Below are 22,234 nucleotides of genomic sequence, written 5' to 3'. Positions count from 1 at the left end.
GAAGTAATGGCCTCCCCTTCCTTTTTTCCCCCCTCGATCAAGGGAAAAAAAGTCCCGTCCCTTCTTTACGCTGATAATTTAGTCCTGCTGTCACTGAATAAAGTCGGCCTAAGATGTATGTTACTATGTCTCCAGGAATACAGTGACAATCAACGTCTCCAAATTAATTATTCCAAATCAAAAATTATGGTTTGTGGGAAGAGCAGTAGATCCCTATCCTCCTGGTCCCTAAAAGGCCAGCGTATTGAACAAGTAAAATCTTTTAAGTATTTGGGTATCCATATTAATAATAACTTGTCTTGGTCCCTCCATCTGGAGCATATTAAGATACAAGTGAACAGGGCTTTAGGCCAGATGAAGAAATTTTTTTACTCTTGGGGTGGCCAATTAGTAAGACCCCTGATTAAGCTGTATGTTGCAAAAATCCTCCCTTCAATTATATATGGAGCAGAAATCTGGGGGCTTTCCTCCCGTTCCTCTCTTGAGTCTTTACAAAACTCCCTTCTTAGGCAAATTTTAGGACTACCTAAAGGAACTCCTTCTGCCCACCTTAGAGCAGAACTAAATCTTCCCTCCATGGCAGCTAGGATGGATCTTGCGTTTATATGCTATTGGAAGAAGCTATTATTAGCCCAACCCGAAGCTCTACCAAAGCTGTGTTGGGAAGACCAAGTAGAGAAGGGGGGTTGGGCCACTAAATTTCATGACTTAGCATCTATTTACGATCTATCTGACAATTTGCTTAAGAGTCTTAGCCCAATTGAATTGCGTAATAGAATATATAACTACGACGCACAACAAGATAGAGCGACTATAGCTACGTCGCCTTTTTCTACTTGGTACCCTCTTATTAAAGTCAATCATGCATGGCCTTCATATCTAGACATTTTGACATCTGCTCCCTTACGAAGAGCATACACTGAACTAAGGTTTCAGACCATGCCTTCAATGATCTTACAGGGTAGATACTGTGGCATTCCTTATGTTGACTGCCTGTGTATCAAGGGCTGTAAGGCCCTTGAAGATTTAGCACATTATATGCTCCACTGTCCTTTATATCATGCCCCAAGAGCAAGATTTATAATTCCCCTTTTATTAAAAAGCAATATGGCAGCTGAGACTCAGACAGTAGTCACATTACTATCAACTCCCCAGGTCCACATAATAATATCAGTGGCAGAAGCTTAGAGCTAATTTTGTCAAGAAATTTCCCGATAATTAGTTGTTGGGTTTAATATTACTTCTTTGGATTTAATTTGTATTGTTAATTCATTATGTATGTACTCTGTATTTTATGTATTATATTTTGTAACAGCCTGTGGCTATATACAATTTAATAAATCAGTCATTAAGCCTTCATCCAGCTCACCACCGAGTCCAGGGCTTGCATGGCCTCTCCCGATTCAGGTGTTACACAGAAATAGAGCTAGGTATCATCAGCGCACTGCTGACGTCTCACCCCAAATCTCCTGATGACAACTCCTAAGGGCTTCATATAGATGTTAAACAGCATGGGGGGACAAGATGGTACCCTGCAGCACCCCACAGCACAACTGCCAGGAGGCTGAAAGACAATCACCCGATGCTATTCTCTGAAAACAACTCTGAAGATAGGATCAGAACCACTGTAAAACAGTGCCTCCCATACCCATCTCACCAAGTCGGCCCAGAAGGATACCATGGTCAATGGTATCAAAAGTCAGGGCCGGCTCCAGGCATGCTGGAGCCCTTGGGCATCAGCTTGCCCTGGGCCCCGGTGTGTGCGCACACATGCACACACCCACCCACGCCCCCACCTACCTATCTCCTGTCTTTTATCGTTGCCCTTAACGAAGATGGCGGCTGAGGTTTCCCTAAGGGGATGACGCCTCTGCTACACACGCGCATCTCTGCCATCAACTAGGATGGCTGCGGGGACTTCAGTACCTTAGGGAAACTGTGGCCGCCATCTTCGTTAAGGGCAATGGTAAAAGACAGGAGACAGGTAGGTGGGGTGTGGGGGGGGCCGCGAATCGCAGAAGGGGAGTGGAGGGGTGGCTGAGGGGTCCCCTGTAGCTCCAGGGGCCCTCGGGCCAGTGCCCCATCTGGCCACCCTTTAGAACCGGCCCTGTCATAAGTCACCAGGAGATCACATAAAAATAACAGGGTCGCACTCCCCCTGTCCTTCTCACAATAAAGGTCATCCATCGGGATTCAGTCCCATGTTAAGACCCATGTCTAAAGGTACATACAAATATAAATCCAAAAATTGTTAAACAAAGGTCCTACAGAGTCCAGACTGTCAGTATTTTGCAGAAGGGATCCAAGTACACACTGGAAATTTAGGTTTGCAGAATTCAAATGCTCTGTTGCCCTAGCACAACAAATCCACTTTATTTATTTTTAAATGGACTTTTTGCAGTTATGAAAGTGATAGGGAGATGCACTGAAAAGTGTAGGGTTTTGAATGATAAACAAGAAGACATGGAACAAAATTTGCATATGCTAATTAATATGTATAGATGCAAATTTAGGAAAATGCATAATTTAAATAGAAATACAATATATCTCACCACAGTGGAGAAGACTGTGACCAGGTAACTTGTGTGCCTGCTCAGTCTGCTGCTAACTCTTGATGGACAATATCAAGGACCTTTCTGCTCTCTATTCTTAGGGTTCTTTATATTTAAAGCAGACTTGGAACAGACAAGCCTTCAAATAGAGGATGTCTTCAAACAGAGGATTGTCTATGTCCACTCTAACAAGCGAGCTCATGGTTATCCATGCACACACAACAAGTTTTTGTTTCAGTCTGTATCTTACCATCATGGCAATCAATGCAGTGACATAGCTCTGATTCATAATGAATTGTGCCAGTGCTAAAAAAGTACTAGAACCATTTCCTCCAGCGTCATATTCATCATCAGTTTCTGCTGTATTTTCGGGGCATATTGTCTCTTCTGCAAGAAACATAAAATTTGGAGGAAAATATAAATAGCAAAAAAAAAATGGCTGAATATTCACTATCTGTGTTGAGTTAATGATGTCTTGGAGACTTTGCAAGTCTGGTCCCACAGTGTTATGTTTTTGCAAATGCAAAACCAGTCCCTTGATGGGTGGAAGAAAAACCCACATTCAGAAGGAATGAGAAAAGGCCACAGCTCAGAGGCAGAGTATCTGCCCTGCATGCAGAAAGTCCCAGGTTCAATCTCTAACATCTCCAAGGAGAGAGAGAGAGAGAGAGTACATTTGCTCTTCCATATCAGTCACCATCTGAATGAGTTCAAATATAACACAAAGCATGGCTTGGCATATGTGATATAGCCCTGTGACTCACCCTCCATGCTCTGCTTTTAGCACTGGGCAAGCTATGGTTTGTTTCTTTTAAAATGCCTTGGAAGGATGGTATTTCGAGAGGATCAGTTGCCATGGGATGGTCAAGTATCTCTCTCTCATACCTACCAATTATTCCCCATAAGTGACCCATCTAGCACCACAACCGTTTTACCTTGGAAAAATGCATTTGCTGAAATAACATGAGTTCCACCCTGAATTTCTAGGTTGTGACCACATTATCTGATAGTAACAAAGAGTTGTTGCTGCTGCTGCTCTTGTTAATAAGAAGCACAATTAGATGTCTATACTGCATTTCGGTTAAAACCTTCCAAAGCAGTTTACAGCACGAATTAAAACATTTAATTACAGATGAATGCAGTTCCACGTGCTTGAACATAAACATTTTCAGTTGGCTAACTGCAATACCCTAAAACATGTACAATTAATATACCTTGGAACAAACCCTGCATATACCACAGACAGGAAAATATACCTGATAAGGAAATGGTGTATCCTTCATTGATGTAGGCATTTGCACAGCTACTCTGACTTTGACACTGTAAGAGAACATCTTGCAACTTTCCACTTGGAACGTAAGTCACCTGTACATAAAGAGTAAACAGTTTTGATTTTGTACAACAGAATCCAAAGTTACACAAACCCAATTACTCCAGGTGGTGAGAAGTTCCAGACATTCCACTTACCTTACACACACACACACACACCCAAAGAGCAGCAGTGCATAGTATACAGTAAATCAAAGCTGGATCCTGATAAGACTGATGTGTTATGTGCTCTGAGTTCTTGAGTCTGGGAGGTGGGGAGGCAGCCTGTTCTGGACAGCATTGCACTCCCCCGGAAGAAACAGGTCCATAGGCTGGGGGTGCTCCTGGATCCAACACTGTCACTGGAGGCTCAGGTAGTCTTGGTAGCTAGGAGTGCCTATTACCAGCAACAGCTGGCTTTTCAGCTGTCCTCCAGATTGGACTATTGCGAAGGGCTGCCCTTAAAGATTATTCAGAAAGTTCAATTGGTCCAAAATATAGTTGTCAGTTTAATGGCTGGAGTTCCATTTAAAACTCCTATAACTGCTGTTTTAAAACTGTTTTTTAAAAAAATGTTTCTTCATATATAAAAAGATTGATACATGTAGTTGATGACCCAAGGGGGAGAGGGGGCTGTGATGTTCCTATATTAATGTATATATGGTAAGTGTTGGTTGTTTAGAAGATACATGGTAAGTGGAGTGAAAGAGGGGGAGTGAATGGGCAGTAGAATCCGAGATGATTGGCTGAGTGTTTAAAATGGATGAATGTATAAAAGGAAGAGTGAGAGTGGAATCTGGGGGGGAGAAGAGAACTGAGTGGGTTGCTTGGTGGGGTTTAGAGTGTTGTTTGCCAGGAGGTAGGTGGAGTTCAGATTAGTATTGAGTAAAACCATATGCTGATGTGCCTTAAGAAGAAATCTTGTTAATCTTGTTAGCTTTGTTATCTGTAATAAATACTTAATTTGGTTTACCAAAGGCCTGATCCTTGGCTGGGGTTTCACAGACCAGAAGGGAGGGTAAGGTAATGACCAAGGCTGAAGGGGAACTGTAACAAATGGTGGCAGCGGTGAAGAGAGTAACAATACCAGTATTCAGAGTCTCTGGGAATACTAGTATTGGGACGTTACTGGTGGTTGCCTAGCAGGGGGATCTGTTGAGATCTGTGCTAGAGTGGGGAGAGAAACCATAAGAGAGAGTGGTCCGGACTGGTGGAGTCCCTGGTGGTGCCTAGTGACAGGCAGTAGCCACACGCAGGTAGGAACCTGACAGGGAGAGCCAGGGAAGGACGCATCACATGTGGTGGTAGCGGTGGGATACGAACAACAGAGAATCCAGATACGAACCAAAGAGAGTCCCAAAGACACGTGGTGACAAAGGAGACTACGTCACAGGTGTTGGCTGTAGCAGTGAGATACGAATACTAGACAATCCCTAATAGTTGTGTGGCAAACAGAAATAACAAAACAAGATTACTTGTGAGAGTGACTGGCAAAGAGTGTGTGGCAAAGAGTGAGTGAACTCAAACACCATGGCTGAATACATAAAAATGAAAAGAGAGGAGCTGGTGGAGAAGTGCATAACATTCAATTTACCTCACGAGGGTAAAGGGGTAGATGAATTGAGGGTAGCACTTATAGGATTTGCTACTGCCCAGCAAAAACAACCGGTCAGAGAAGAGACCCCAGAAGGATATTTAAGCAATCCCGCTTATATAGAGTACTTGAGAGAGAAGTTAAGATGGGAGGCTGAGGAAAAAGACAAGCAGAGGGAGTTGGAAGCTGAGAGATTGAGGGTGGAAACTGAGAGAATGAGGATGGAGGCTGAGGAAAAAGACAAACAGCGGGTCTTTGAGGCTGAGGAAAAAGACAAACAGAGGGAGTTGGAAACTGAGAAGTTGAGAATGGGGTTTGAGGAGAGGGGGAAGCAACGAGCAGTGGATGCCGAATTACAAGTAGAAAAGTTAAAATTTGAAAGAGAGAAGTTTCATTCTGATGAAACAAGAAAGGACAGAGATGGAGCAAAAATAAAAATTACTCCAAAGGACTTTGCTGTCTATGAGCCTGGTCAAGATCCTCAAATTTACCTCAGCACCTTTGAAAAAGCAGCTCAGTTGTGGGGGCTACCTGAAGATAAATACATGCAGTATTTATCAAACCTGATTAAAGGGGAATTGGCTGAGGTATACCAATATTTCCCCTCAGACAGGCCCATCACCTATGCTGAATTCAAAGAAGCAGTGTTTAAAAGATTCAGACTGGGGCCTGATTATTTTAGAAAGCTTTTCAGAAACTGCCAGATACAGACAGGGAGGTCTTTCGTGGAGCTGGGGGCAAAACTGATGGACATATTTGGGAAATGGCTGACAAGTGCAAAAGCTCAGTCTGTGGAGGAGGTGAAAAACCTCATGATATTGGATCAATTATACCATCAGTTACCACCAGAAATAAGGCTCCTGGTCAAAGACCGTTCCCCTACATCGGTGCAGGAGGCCGCAGAGATGGCGGATCACTTCGCCTCCAACAGAACTGGCTGGGTGGGGAAAACATCAAGAGATTTTAAACCCAGACCATATAACGCTGGCAGAAGGGATGTGGTACCACAGAGAGTGAGTCCTCCAGTAAAATCTGAAGGGCACAGGACACCCCAGAGTGGATCTGTGTACCCTAAAAGTGAGGAGAAATTATGCTACAAATGTGGTAGACCGGGGCACCTACGTTTTCAATGTGAGGTTGCCAACCCCATTAGTAATCCTGCTCAGACAAGGACAGTGAAAACAGAGCCCAAGACTTTAGAAACAGCAAAAAAGGTTCAGTTCTGCCAGATAAACTGGACAGAAGTAACAGACCTTGATTCAAGTCTGAGAGAGGAAGTGAGTGTACAAGGGGCAAATTATTGGGCATTGCTTGATACTGGGGCCGCTCAGACATTACTGAGGCCAGATTTAATAAAATCTGAGGTAATATTACCTCAGGAAACTGTGACTATCCAAGGAGTGAGGGGTCAACCAGAAAGTTTGCCTGTGGCCCTGGTGGATATGACTTGGAGAGGCCAAGAGGGCCGATATAAAGTAGGCATTAATGCCCAGCAACAAGAACCAGTAATACTGGGAAGGGATGTAATGGGCGCCCAAGGAAAGATCTATGTAGTGACCAGACAGCAAATTGGCAGAGAAAAAGAAGCCATATTAAGGGGGGCTGAAACAAACAGGGTGGAATCTGTTAACCAGCCTCAGGTCACCATAGCAACCACTAGCAGGCCTGCTGAAGGAGACAAACTGTATCAAGTGGTCTCTGATAATGATGAGGCAGATCAATTCAGGGAAGAGCTACAAAAAGATATAAGTTTGAAGCAGATAAAGGAACAAGCTCTGACCCAACAGATTCCTTTCACTGACAAACTGAGGAATCAAGTTGTGTGTGAGAATGGGATTTTATATAGACTGTGGATGCCTGCTGAGAGAAAGGATGAATGTGAACCAGTGAAGCAATTAATAGTACCTAGCAAATACAGAACCAGATTGCTAGAGGTAGCCCACGATGTCCCATGTGCAGGACATCTGGGAATAAAAAAGACCAAGAGGAGATTGGCTGCACACTATTATTGGCCAAACATCTCCAAAGATGTAAAACAACATTGTCTATCTTGTGGAATATGCCAAAAGGTGGGAAAAAGTGGAGTAAAGACTAAGGCACCCTTAAAGCCCCTTCCTATAATTGGACAACCCTTTTATAGAGTGGGAATAGATTTGGTGGGCCCTTTTTCCAAACCCACAAGGCATGGCAAGAAATATCTAGTGGTGGTGGTGGATTTTGCCACCAGGTACCCAGACGCAGAAGCACTAAGATCCGTGGAAGCCCCTGTAGTGGCAGAGGCTTTATCAAAAATCTTTATGAGGCTGGGTTTCCCTCATGAAGTGCTGACGGATCAAGGCAGTGTATTCATGGGAGAAGTGATGCAATGTATGTGGAAATGTTGTGGTCTAAAACATCTAAAGACCACTACTTACCATCCCGCCACTAATGGGTTAACAGAGAGATTCAATGGCGTTTTGAAGGGCATGATCAGAAGCTATGTTCAAGATCACCCACAAGACTGGGATGAACGGTTGGGATGCTTCTTATTTGCATACAGAGAAGTCCCTCAGGAGTCAACAGGCTTCTCACCCTTTGAACTCATGTTCACTAGAAAAGTGAGGGGACCTTTGGAACTATTAAAAAATTCATGGGAAGGAACCCTGGGAGAGTACAAAACATCTGTAGTAGATTTTGTATTGGAATTCGGCAATAAATTAACATCAATGATGGAGGTGGTGGAAAAGAATTTGAGTCAAGCACAGGAGAAGCAACGTTACTGGTATGACAGAACAGCCAGGGAACTTGTGTATGATGTGGGAGATATGGTTATGGCGTTCATACCCAGGAAACATGACAAATTACAGGCTAACTGGGAAGGACCATATACCATCAGAGAAAGGCTTGACACAGTGACGTATGTAATTACCACAGACCAATCAAACAAAAACAAAGTGGTTCATGTAAATATGTTAAAGCCTTACCATACCAGGGATGCACAGGTGTTGCAAGTTACCTTATTCCCTGAGGGAAGTGGGCCTGAACTTCCAGATTTGGTACAGGAAAGCAAAGACAAAGGAGGGGTAGATCAAGTGGAATGGTCAGAGGAGGTGAAGGAGGAAGTAAAAGAAGAGATTCTGAGAGTTTTGAAAACCTATAGGAATCTCTTTAGCAACAAACCTGGCCGAACCAGTATAGTTATACATTCCATTGATACTGGAGATCATGCCCCAATCAGATCTGTTCCGTACCATGTGAATGGGAAAGTTTTGAATGAGATCAAAAGGGAGGTGGAAGATATGCTGGAATTAGGAGTGATCAGGGAATCCATCAGTCCCTGGGCCTCAAGTATTGTCCTGGTTCCGAAAAAAGGTGGAACGACAAGGTTTTGCATTGATTATCGGCTAATCAATAAAATTACTGTCCCAGATGCGTATCCTATGCCTAGGGTAGACGCAATGTTAGAGTTATTGGGGGCAGCAACCATTATCTCTACACTAGATCTCTGTAAAGGATTTTGGCAAATGGAACTAGACAAGCAATCCAGAGCCAAAACTGCCTTCAGTACACCAGATGGGTTATATGAGTTTGTGACCTTACCCATGGGACTAAGGAACTCACCAAGTTCATTTCAGAGGCTAATCAATACTGTGTTGCGAGGCATGTCAGATTTTGCAGTGGCCTATATCGATGACGTGGCCATTTTTAGCAAGTCGGTGCCTGAGCATGTCCAACACCTGACAACAGTATTGGAGGCCTTAAGAAAAGCAGGCCTCACAATAAAAGCGAAGAAATGCCAGTTTGGACTAAAGGAAGTAATCTATTTAGGACATAAGGTGGGGAGTGGGAAAATCACCCCCTTATGGAGCAAGGTGGAGGCAATACAAGCGTGGCCGATCCCCTTAACCAAAAAACAAGTAAGGGCATTTCTGGGTGTGGCTGGATTTTATAGGAAGTTTGTGAGAAATTTTGGGGAAATAGCAACCCCCTTGCATGAATTAACAAAGAAGAAGTGTTCTGAGCGTGTGGTATGGATGGATGAATGTCAGAAGGCTTTTGATCTACTGAAGCAAGCCTTGTGCCAAGGACCCATATTAATAGCACCAGACTATGAGAAACCATTCATCGTGGCTACAGATGCATCGGACCTGGCGCTGGGAGTCGTCTTGCTACAGGAGAGAGAAGGCACCAGACATCCAGTGACGTACCTGAGTCGCAAGCTGACGCCGAGGGAGAAAAACTATTCGTCGGTCCAGAAGGAGTGCCTAGCGGTCGTGTGGGGACTGAACAAGTTGCGCCCATACGTGTGGGGACAAAGATTCACAGTGACTACGGATCATCGGGCCTTGTTATGGTTGCAGACTATGAAAAACCATAACACTATGCTGCAGAGGTGGTCCTGGGCCCTACAGGACTATCAAGTGGACTTCCAGTTCATCAAAGGCAAGGACAATGTACTGGCCGATGGACTTTCCAGGCAAGTGGCTGGGACTGCAGTGACGTGACCAGACAGAGGAACAAAGAAAGACATTTTCCCCATAGAGACTTTTATTTGTTAACGCGACGTATAAATCCTGGAACAGGAATAATACTCTGCTGTTGTTTAAGGGGGGGGGGAAATGTGATGTTCCTATATTAATGTATACATGGTAAGTGGAGTGAAAGAGGGGGAGTGAATGGGCAGTAGAATGCGAGATGATTGGCTGAGTGTTTAAAATGGCTGAATGTATAAAAGGAAGAGTGAGAGTGGAATTTGGGGGGGAGAAGAGAACTGAGTGGGTTGCTTGGTGGGGTTTAGAGAGTTGTTTGCCAGGAGAGAGTGGAGAAGGAGGGAGGTGGAGTTCGGATTAGTATTGAGTAAAACCATATGCTTATGTGCCTTAAGAAGAAATCTTGTTAATCTTGTTAGCTTTGTTATCTGTAATAAATACTTAATTTGGTTTACCAAAGGCCTGATCCTTGGCTGGGGTTTCACAGACCAGAAGGGAGGGTAAGGTAATGACCAAGGCTGAAGGGGAACTGTAACAAATGGTGGCAGCGGTGAAGAGAATAACAATACCAGTATTCAGAGTCTCTGGGAATACTAGTATTGGGATGTTACTGGTGGTTGCCTAGCAGGGGGATCTGTTGAGATCTGTGCTAGAGCGGGGAGAGAAACCATAAGAGAGAGCGGTCCGGACTGGTGGAGTCCCTGGTGGTGCCTAGTGACAGGCAGTAGCCACGTGCAGGTAGGAACCTGACAGGGAGAGCCAGGGAAGGACGCATCACAGGGGCATGTTTTGTTTATTGTTCATAGAAATGTCATAGAAGTAATAAAACTAAAAGAAAAAAAAAGACTGTGCTGGTTTCCAGTTTGTTTCTGGGCTCACTGCAAGGTGCTCTCACATTAGTGTTGAAAGCCCTAAACAGCTTAGACCTCGAATATTTGAAAGACCATCTCCATCCCTATCAACCCTTCTTAGACTTTAAGATTGGCAGCTCTTAGTAGTTGCCCCATGCCTGTCAATGGTGGCGCTCCCTCCCCACAGAGGCGCAACTAGCATCTTCATTGTACAGCTTTTGCAATATGCTGAAGATGCAGCTTTTCACCCTGGCCTTTGACAATCAAGGGATTTTGCTTTGTGGGACCCACTTCTTTTGCTAAATTTATACCGATCTGTTCCATTTGGAAAGTTGTCTCCCTGTTATGTTTTTATTGTATGAATAACGTTACTAAATAAAGTAATACAAAAGCAGAAGAAGACAGGGGATAAAGAGAAAATTCAAAAACATACTCCAAAAGCATTGATATATATATCCAAAATCCAATCAGGAAATGTTGTAGGTATATATTTAAGCATACCAGACCTTGAGAAATACTGCCGGGAATGCATGTTTTTAATTTGCTTTTTAAAAATGTGTTTTTAAAATTTGTATATTTGTTTTTAATTGTTGTAAACTGCCCAGGGAGCTTTGGCTATGGGGCAGTATATAAATGCAATAAATAATAAAAAAATAATAATAATGGGGCATTTAACTGTATCCCATACCTTAGCAGGCAGTGCCCACTGTGGTAGCATCATGACCAGGGCATAGTAGAGAAGAAGAAGCACAAGAGGATTCAAAGCCACTGGCCAGTTTAGTTGAGGATGAACTTCAAGTTTCCAGGGCACTGTGATGTTCGTCTTAATAAGCGGTACTAAGCCCAAGACCCTACAGAAAGGGAGGAAAATGTCATTTTTGCAAATACCAGCTTCTGTCACATCACAGGTAGTTTGGTGAATCAACAACATTCATTTCAGACTGAAGGCCAGAGCCCTCGTTATACTGATGAGTTGCAGCCAGTGGTGTTCCTCCTCCACTGACAAAAGGCACTTTGATCCAGTGGAGGGAGTCTTATGTCAGCAGAATGGGGCAGGAGATGCAGATTCCACCTCCCTTCTGCAGCCCTTCTCCTAATCTGTTCCAGAGGGTTGGGTGACCCTTCGGAACAGCGTGGAAGGTGGAGTGGAAAACAGCAGGGGGAAGTGGGAACCACAGAGGATAAGGCTATCAGTGGGCACCAGCCATACTAGCTACATTCTGCTTCCATTGTTGGAGGCAGTATCCCTCTCAATGCCAGTTGCTGGGAAACTGTTGCACTCAGGTCCTGCTTGTGAGCTTCCCAGAGGGCACCTGGTTGGCCACTGTGAAAAACAGGATGCTGGACAGGGCTCTTCTCATGTCCCAAATCAGCAAAAAACACCTCACCTCCCCATCAGCAGAGGGACATCACTGGATATAATCCTCTGTTCTTAACTAGAACCAAGGTCTCCTGTGATTTCTATTACATACCAGTGTGTGAATCTAACATTTTTACCTGGCGTAAATGTCTTCAGGAGGAACCAGTTCCTGAAAGTATGGCAGCTGGTACAGATAAAAAGCAGCCAAGTGACTTGCACTGAATATTGCAATCAAAACACACAAACTGCTGAAGGCAACTGGGCTGATTGGTCGATGGCAAGACCACCAGGAGCACACACCCAGGAAGATGAAGAAATAAACTGCAGAAGTTGCGGAAGGTAGAATTATACCTGGGGATAAGAAAGGAAAAACGTAAAAGTTCAGAGGTTTGGTTTAGATTTGATCGTAACTACCTCTTCTTGGAAATAAGGTCTAGTTTATACAATTAGCAGAATCAAGCGGTACATCACTTTATCAGGACTGCAGCATTTTGGGCTTAAAGGCAGGCGACAGCTCCCCTACAAAAAGAAAACCTCTTTGCACATGGAAAATTAGCACATAAGGCAAAGTGCATTAGGCATAAAATGATCAAAGTCTGAGGTCACACCCACATCATACATTTAAAACGCTCTTATATCCAAAGAATCCTGGAACTGTCATTTGTGAAGGGTGCTGAAAGTTGTAAGGAGCCCTCCCCCAGCTGCAATTCCCAACACCCTTAACAACCTACAATTCCCAGGATTCTTTGGGGGAAGCCATGACTGTCAAGAGTGCTTTAAATGTATGGTGTGGATGCACTCTGAATTGACTTTAGTGCACTTTACAAACACAGAAGAACAATGATTCCAGTTACTGTACTGGAATCATTGGACCTGATTTGTCATTCTTCCTTTTTCATAACAATGAGCCATATCTCAGTGCGTTACGCATGGAAAGTCCCAGGTTCAAACCCTGATATCTCTAGATAAAAGGATCTCTGGTCACCAAGACTGTGGAGAACTGCTGCTAGTCAAAATGACTGGTATACAGCTAGATGGGCTAATGCAGGGGGGCTGCTGCAGGCCAACTCCCATTGTTCCTGTTGGCCATGCTGGCTGGGGCTGATGGAAGCTGAAGTCCAACAACATCTGGAGGGCCACAGGTTCCCCATCCCTAGGCTCCCTTTGGGGGGAAGGATGGGATATAAATGTAATGATATTAATTATAATAATGGATTGGATCAGAACGTTTGTTGTTGTTATGTGCCTTCAAATCGATTACTTGAATGGACAGATGGGCTTGTGTTCAAGGTGCAGAGCTGGCCAGGCAGGAATCTCCCCCCCCCCAATTTTTTATAAGTGTTTTTAAATTTATATATTTGTATATTTGTTTTTAATGTTTTGTGGACCACCCAGAGAGCTTCGGTTATGGGGTGGTATACAAATGTAATAAATAATAATAATAATAATAATGACTTATGGTGACCCTATGAATCAGCGACCTCCAACAGCATCCATCGTGAACCACCCTGTTCAGATCTTGTAAGTTCAGGTCTGTGGCTTCCTTTATGGAATCAATCCATCTCTTGTTTGGCCTTCCTCTTTTTCTACTCCCTTCTGTTTTCCCAGCATAGAATGTAGGCAGCTTCATATAGCAGCATTCCTCAACCTACAGCCCTCCAAATATTTTGGACAACAACTTCCACCAGCCTCGGCCAGCACCATGCTGGAGAAAACCAAGTTGGGGTAAGCTAGTCTTTAGGGTATTTAAAGGATGCTCCATCCAAATTGCAGGGAGAACTGGTTTTAAATTTTGTTTATCTCTGGCAGACTTATTAGTAGACACTGCAGTGTCTCTCACATATTAAACATTGGATGATAAAAACTGAGCATCCATTCATGTTCATCACTGGAGGACTCTAATCTTGAGTGACAACTTGCATGGGTGAATGATCCAGGTTCTTGCACGAATGTACACAGTCCTAAATAAATTAGTCCCAGGATACCTTAAGGACTGCCTTACCCTGTACGTCTCAAGTTGATCGCTGGAGGAACACTATTAGTGGGCCAGAAGCATGACTCATGTCAAAGCCTTTAGTGTTGCGGGCCCAACTCTACGGAATTCCCTTCCATTAGAACAGCCTTTCCCAACCTTTGGGTCCCCAGATGTTCCTGGACTACAGTTCCCATCATTCCTGACCATTGGCCATGCTGACAGGGGCTGATGGGAGTTGTGGTCCAACAACATCTGGGGACCCAAAGGTTGGGAAAGGCTGCACTAGAAGTTAGACAGGCACTGTCTCTGTCGAGTTTCAGATGCCTGGTAAAACAGTTTAATTTCGAGATGCCTTTACATCATGAATGCTTCTTAGATTTTTTAATTTTCTGATTTTTTTTGTTTGATTTTTTGAGATTTGAGAAGACGTGATTCACTAGAAAGGACAATAATGCTGGGAAAAACAGAAGGGAGTAGAAAAAGAGGACAGCTGAAGAAGAGATGGATTGATTCCATAAAGGAAGCCACAGATCTGAACTTACAAGATCTGAACAGGGTGGTTCATGACAGATGCTATTGGAGGTCGCTGATTCATAGGGCTGTCATAAGTCAAAACTGACTTGAAGGCACATAACAACAAGGTTTTAAATTTTTGAGGCTTAATTTATGTTTTAAATTTTGGACATTGTATATTTTAAACATTGCTAGCTGTGTTGAGACCTAGATGGTGAAAAGCAGGATATAAATGTTTAAAATAAATAAGTAAATAATATATATATACCACAGGTGGAACTTGACACAAATCACCTCACGTTAAATGTTATTTTCTCTCTCAGTAGAGTCAACCATTCAGCTGCCTGTCATGAAATGTACCATAATAATGCTTTTAGAACGCTTTTACCTGCTAAGCCTAACAGAAGCATGGTCACCCCTTTCCCAGCAGTACTGAATACACTTTCACAAAAGATCTTCAGGCCTGCTAGAAACAAAGTGAGCTTCAGAAGCAATCCTTTTTGGGTATTTCCCAGATGATCCTTCTCAAGTGAACCATCCATTTCTTCAATTTCTTCATCCTCAGTATCTTCAGTTTCTGCTTCAGCTTCCTGCAAACCCAGAAACAATTAAGAATTAATCCTTTGTTGAGCAACAAAGCCAATTTGACAAGCACAAGGACAACAGATTTTGTTATGCTTGCATTTTGGTTATTAAAGAGATATGTTGCCCCCCCCCCCCAAAAAACAGAATATTAACAACAAAGACTCTTTTAGGGAAAACTGAACATGGAACATTTGGTTGTTGTCATTATGCCATCATTCGTTGTTTTGCTTCTGAGCTGCCCAGGGAATATATATCAACGGGCAGCTATACAAATTTAATGAATAATAATAATAATAAATAATGATTGATATCTTTAAAACAAGCTATTAGAGCTATGTTAGCATGCCACTATATAAACATTTCGTCCAATAGTATTTAAAGAAAAAGGCAAAAAAACTACTCTCTTGTTCGTGTTTCTGCAAGGGGTGGGTGAGAAATTAGATTCAGTTGGCATTTGAAGCTGAATCTATCAAATTTGCACTTTCTGAAACAATATCAGAACCGAAACACAGCCATCCTTCAAAATTTGCACTTGTTTGAATTTTGCAATGCAGCTTGCCAATCAAATGAATGTTTATAAAAAAGTATATGTTAGGGGAACATGTATATACAAATGAATATATGAGTGAAAATTAGGTACAAAAATACATTATATGACAAGAAAGTGCTTGAAAAAATGTGTACGTTAATCAAAACTGCCTGCAATAAAGTGTTTATTGGGAGAAATTTGCACTAAAATGCTGGAGAATTTTCATGATGATTTTAAAAAAAATTGCAGATTGCTGCAGAAATGTGGAGAATTTAAGATTGGAAAAATTAGAAACGGAGAGAACCAAAAGTGATAGATTTCCCCACCCTTAGTTTCTACTGCCAAGTCTGCTTGGCTTTGGAAGGAATCAGTCGCATTAAGCACAGGTGCTTCCCTCTATGTTCTTCAAGGGTGTATTTTGAATACAGATCTATCAAGAAGACAAGCATGGACAACTCTTCTTGAATACTAAAGACATCTGACTATCTTTACAGTCTTTAAGGTTGAGCTGCTATATTGAATTGCCCAGGAGAAAAAGCCATTGAACTCAGTGAGACTTAATTTTGAGCAGGCATGTATAGGATTGCACTGAAAGGCTGCAATCTTATTCACACTTAAGCCCCATTGAATTTAACTAGACATATGTCTGAGTAAACACACGTAAAATAGAGCTATAGATATAGTTTCCATTAAAGATTTAAGCATTTTTGCTACTAGGGGTATCTACAGACTATTTTATCCCCTGACAAAGGTCCAGTATACTATAGGCCGTAATGCATTGGGCTTTTCTAAGAAATAAATTTCCAGTATTTGGGGATTTTTTCCCTTTTTTTGTGTGGTTCTTTGCATGCTGACCGTTTTTTGTTTCCTGAGTTCAAAACTAACATCCATGCCTTACATAGCCTGCTTAAATTTTCAGGATACACAAGCAATTGTTTAAACTTAACAGTGCAATGCTATGTATGATGACCCAGAAGGAAGCAACCTGCCTGGTCTGCACATAATACTAAACCATGGTTTATTCAGTTATGGATTATTAAACCATGGTTCAGCATTATGTGCAAACCCTGCCCAGTGGCCAAAGTGTGGTTTGTTTACTGCCAACAAACCACAATCTGAAGCCATGATTTGTCATTGGCTTATAAACCTTGATTTGTTTTCACTATGGGTTATCTTTTTATGTGAACTCAGCACCTTTCCTTAACCATGGTGTATTTGACCACCCCATCCCAGATGCTCACCAAACTGCAAAGGCATGAGGTGAGAGCATCTGGAAAACAAAACAAACATTGGAGAAACAAGTCATGGTTTGTTTGATCATATGTGGGACAACTTGTGGTTAACTCATGGTTTGTTAAACAAACAATGGCTTAGTGTTATGCGCCAACCAAGTCTCTGTGTTCACTTGGGCTTACCCCTAGCAAGTTCAGGATCCAAAGTAAATGTTGTGTGTATTATATGTATAGCAATTGACAGTGCTTTTAAAGATATAATTGGTTGTATTCAACTAAGTCCTTCTCAGAGTAGATTGAAATTATTGAACCTATGTTTGTCAGGTCTATTAACTTCAATTGGCCTGTTCTGAGTGGGACTAACATTTGACAATACCCAGAGTAATAATTTAGCCGTTCAGTGGCCAATTAGAATATGCAGTGAGGTTTGTGGTTAAGCAATTCCACATGAGTTTATCTTTGCACAATAAATGTGCATTTGTTATTTATTTCTTGCATACAGCTTCCAGGTCTTCCCTTTTTGTTTTGGGAATCTTGCCTTTTCCAAGTACTTGAAAAATATGATACTCCCCTCAGAGATAGTATGTTGTGCTTACTGTGTGGGAAGTGGCTGCACCTGCTGGTTATTGTCTGTTGTATTCTCCTTGCCAATGTCAAACAACATGGATCTCATCCTCACATCTGAACCAATTTGTGAACTTTTTTTAATCCACAAAATGGACAGTTGCTTAGATTTTTTTGCATTAAGAACAACTATACTGTATGCAACCACACTGCAAAACTATACAGAAATACACATATAGCCTTTTTTCTTGTTACTCATGCACTGCAACAAGCCTACCTTTCCAGCAAAAAAGGGCTATCTGTTCAGCTACTTTATACCACACATATAAACTGGTTCAATAATCATTAATTTGCCTAGGAAATCATGGGAATTGTAGTTTACTGAGGGGAGCTGACAGAATTCTCAGCCTCCTAAGCAAAATGCAGTTCCCAAGATTATTTGGAGGAAGCCAAGGTAACTGTACTGGCATACAATTGTATAAATATATAGAGCAGATATGCCACATGTATGGTAGGAAGTCATGCTAACATAAATCAAAAGACTTTTACAGGAATATTGTACAGTGGCTAAAAAACTGCTGGTATTGCATTGGAGATAAGTAGATGGAATGACCCTTTCAGTTCTAATCAGAATGTTACTAGATAGGTACTTAGAGCACAGACCCATGATGACACAAATTAGCATATGCAAAAATGATGCAAATTTATATTTCTTTGTTTTGCTCTGAAGGCAAAGTCTTTAAAAGTTTAAAAATAAGAGAGGCCATTTGGGGCCCAGAATAAAAGACCCAGGCCTTGGGCCCCTTGGACTACTCCCTAACAATGTCCCCGGTTCTAATCCAGTTTAATGGAAGTATTTCATTCTATAGCAGTCACAGAAATGGTATTTGTTCTAGCACTCTAGCCTCAGTTTCCTGATTCACTTCGAACTCAAGGGCAGTGTACCCACAATGCCTTTCCACCTAGTTATCAGTGGTTGTCAGACTATGAAATAGTTAGAATTTCTAAATAGATGAAAGCCTTGGAGGCTAGTGGCTCGGATATCAGTGGGGCAGTGAATCTGCTCCAGGTTTTAGTCCAAACTTTCAAGAAGCTGTCCAAGGTGCTTCAGCAGTTCGGACTAAAACCCAGAGAGGATTCATTCCCCTACTGACATTGCAGCCACTCATCTCCATGGGATGAAAGCAATGGTTAGAAGAGATACAAACTCCTTCTCAATCATTTGCAAGCCAGGTTATGTATATCTTCAGCCTAATGGATAAGCAAAATTCACTAAATACAAGTACATGTACGTCCATAACGCAAAGCCTGAAAGCCAATGCAAATAAGCCGTCATTAAATATTTCTCACTCTGTGGTTCATGTGAGATAACATGCATTCCAGCTGGTTGCCCTTCCTGTGAGGAATAAAGGAAAGCGCACATCATAACTTAAGAACATAAGAGCCCTGCTGGATCAGACCAAAGGCCCAACTCATCCAGCATCCTGTTTTCACAGTGGCCGACCAGATGCCCCAATGGGAAGCCCGCAAGCAGGACATGAGTGCAAGGTACAGTCTTCCCACTTGTCATTTCCAGCAACAAGTACACAGAAGCCTCCAACAGTGGGAGGATAACATAGCCATCATGATTTGTAGCCATTTCTAGCCATATCCTGTATAAATTTTGTTTAATCCTCTTGTAAAGCCAGCCAAGCTTGTGGCCATCACTACAGCATGTAGGCACAGGCATGAATTCCATAGTTGCTGATGTGCAACTCTCCCCTGGTGCATTCACTATAGCTGCCCAATTTCCCTGCAAAGTTTAATAGAAATATCTGTTGGCTATAGGTACATTCTTAAATTGCAAGGGTTTTTTTGCCTATTAGTGAATTTCTCTGCTTTTTAATCTGGGAGGTTAGAAATTTATTTATCTATTTATTATTTGATTTATATACTGCCCTTCCTCCCAGCAGGAGCCCAGGGCAGCAAATGGGAATCCTATGTAATTTTGCTGAGACTGGATTGATCATTTGCATGCTTATTGAGTTCAGTGGGATTTACTCCTGTGCAATCATGCTTAGGATAGGTAAAACTGACCATGGGGGAGAGGAGGAGAGGGAAGGAGGGAGAGAGGGCTGCAGCGGGCAGGGGAGGGTAGGAGGAGGGCAGGAAGGGAAGGGGAGGGAGAGGGAGGAAGGGGGACAGGAGGGGAAGGGGAGCCGATTGGGTGGGCAGGCACTGGGCAGAGAAAAAGCCCTTTCCAAAAGGAAAACATTGTGAACAGTATCATTGCTTTTCAGCTTTTCCCCCACCTTTTTATTCTACAGCAGGCACATCTAGCCTCCCACCCAAATTTAAATCAAAGCTGTCCCTGGCCACATCCACACTAGACCTTTATTTCCCTTTAGACAGTCATGGCTTCTCCCAAAGAATCCTGGGAAGTGCTGTTAGTGAAGGGTGCTGAGAGTTACTAGGAGAGGTCCTGTTCCCCTCACACAGCTTCAGTCAGAGCAGCTGACTGTTAAACCACTCTGGCCACTGGAGCTCTGTGAGGGAAATATGAATCTCCTCTCAGCATCCTTCACAAATCACACTTCCCAGAATTCTTTGGAGGAAGCCATAACTATCTAAAGTGAAATAAAGGTCTGGTGTGGGTGTGGCCCCCTGATTAGCCAAGCCAAGCAGCTTTGAGTTTGGCTTTTAGAACACTGACAGTTGGTTCTTACTAAGAGTGCCAGCCCTTATCATTGACTTCAACGCTAAATTTCTTAAATTAATTAACAATCACCCAGGCGTATTTAACTTTTAAACTGCAGAAGATAAAAGTCAAAGTATGGGGCAAGGTCAGTAATAGGATTACAGGTACTCTGTGAACATGGCTGATTTTTAATTAATTTCAACAGGTTATGAGAACACTGACAGAAAAAGTCCAAAAGGGGTCTGTTTTTTTCTCTCTTTTTACACTTTGAACTCTTGATTCTCTCTGAACGTTTTGTGTATCGCCATGAAAATTTATAGGGTTGTTAAGCAAGCATTTCTGAGCTCAGGAGCATAAGGTTTGTAAGGTTTTGTTTTGGAGTGAACTTATTGGAAGCATCAAAATGGCATGGGGGGTATTTTCAATTTAACATTGAGAAATGTGAAAAATCCATGCTGGCTATGGTATACAGCCACTCCTGTGGCTGTATAATATGGCGATATTCAGTTCTAGTCCTCCTTGGAGTAGACCCATTGAAGGGAATAATTTCAGTTCATTAATTTCAATGGGTCAACTCTGTGTAGTACTTAGTTGAATACAAACCATAATCCTTATATTCCTGATGGTTTTAGTTTATTCATTCAAAATTTAAAAGGAAAGCACACATTCTTCCCCTTTGCAATCCTTATTTATCTGCTATGAGGCTAAGAAACTGAATTCATGTCTGCATCACTACCATCTCCTTCTCCATCTCCTCTTCCTCATCACAAGAGAACAGATCTTGGTTTCTTGAATGAAACTGGAGTTTCCAGCTCTGACGTTCCACCATCTTTTTGCAAAGTCGCGTGATTGTGAGACCAGTAAGAAACATTCCAATATCAGGAGCCAAAAGACGCACAATGTTCCAAGTATCAAGATTGCTAAACCTATGAGAGAGACGGTGCATTAGTATGCTGTATGATTAAGGGTTTTATAGTCAAGTAGGGCAAAATTCACTGATTCTGTCCCGTATGCAGTGCGCCGGACACTACTTCAGCCATAGCAACACAAGCTTTTTCTTGCACCATTCCAACTGAGGTTGCAGGAGAATATCAAGCTGCCCAGATTCAGCCTTAAATGCACATACATGGAAATAAATTCTACTGAAAGTGATGGGACTCAGGTCTGTATAATCTACTTGGGACTATGATGCCATGCACCCTCTCTCTAACCTGAGCTATTGCATTAATTAAGCAACAGGGCTCCAGCTGAAAGCTAGCTACCCTCACATTCTCAACCATGTAGAGTTTTGCATAACTTGGAAGCTTCCAAAATGAAGGTGAACAAAATTAAAGTGATTTGCCCAATGGCCAGAGTATATCAATTGAACTTTGTTCCAGCTTCACTGGTGACTAATTTGTTCCAGGCTCAATTCAAAGTGCTGTTATTAGCATTCAAAGCTCTAAACCAGCAACGGAGAACCTGTGGTCCTCCAGCTGTGCTGGACTACAGCTCCACTCATCCCTGATCATTGTCCATGACGGCTGGGACTGATGGAGTCCAACAACGTATGGAGGGCTTGATGTTGGCTATCCCTGGTCTGAGAAATCTGGTTGCCTCAGAGTCATTTGTGCTGATATTGATCTAACCTGCCCTGCCCTCAGATCTGCTTCAGAAGCCCTGTTCTCTGTGCTAAGGATGGAAAGATTTGACAATCTGGTTCTCCCAGTTTCTCGTTTTTCCTATCTGAAATTCAGTTCTTCACATTTCTGAAGCAATTTGCATTTTTTTCCATAAAATCCTCATGAAGAATCTCCAGCATTTTAGTGCAAATTTCTCCTAATAAACACATTTTTGTGGGCAGTTTTGACTAATGTGCACATTTTTGCACACAATTTCTCATCATATAATGCACTCACATATTCCTTTTTATGCACATTTCCCCCTAACTTCTGCATTTTTGAAAACAATGTTTTACTGGCGAACAGCATTGCAAAATTTGAAAAAGTGTGAATTTTTGAAAGATGGCTGTGTTTCAGTTCTCAT

General features: G+C 42.3%; 1 protein-coding gene across 1 annotated transcript in view; it reads right to left on the bottom strand.

Moving 5' to 3' along the window:
- Positions 1 to 21,038, bottom strand: part of LOC133386506 (piezo-type mechanosensitive ion channel component 2-like) — a 129,552-nt gene extending 108,514 nt beyond the window's left edge. Inside the window, exons 1-6 of the mRNA XM_061630163.1 lie at positions 20,946 to 21,038; positions 15,011 to 15,212; positions 12,272 to 12,485; positions 11,463 to 11,625; positions 3,809 to 3,917; positions 2,803 to 2,939 (exon numbers count right to left, since the gene is read on the bottom strand). Of these exons, the coding sequence (XP_061486147.1) occupies positions 2,803 to 2,939; positions 3,809 to 3,917; positions 11,463 to 11,625; positions 12,272 to 12,485; positions 15,011 to 15,212; positions 20,946 to 21,038 (918 nt within the window). The remainder of the gene's footprint in view (positions 1 to 2,802; positions 2,940 to 3,808; positions 3,918 to 11,462; positions 11,626 to 12,271; positions 12,486 to 15,010; positions 15,213 to 20,945) is intronic.
- Between the last annotated feature and the right edge of the window lie 1,196 nt (positions 21,039 to 22,234).

The sequence above is a fragment of the Rhineura floridana genome, chromosome 6 (genome assembly GCF_030035675.1).
Source record: "Rhineura floridana isolate rRhiFlo1 chromosome 6, rRhiFlo1.hap2, whole genome shotgun sequence".
In the NCBI taxonomy this organism is placed as follows: domain Eukaryota; kingdom Metazoa; phylum Chordata; class Lepidosauria; order Squamata; family Rhineuridae; genus Rhineura; species Rhineura floridana.
This window is presented reverse-complemented; position numbering and strand designations above follow the sequence as displayed.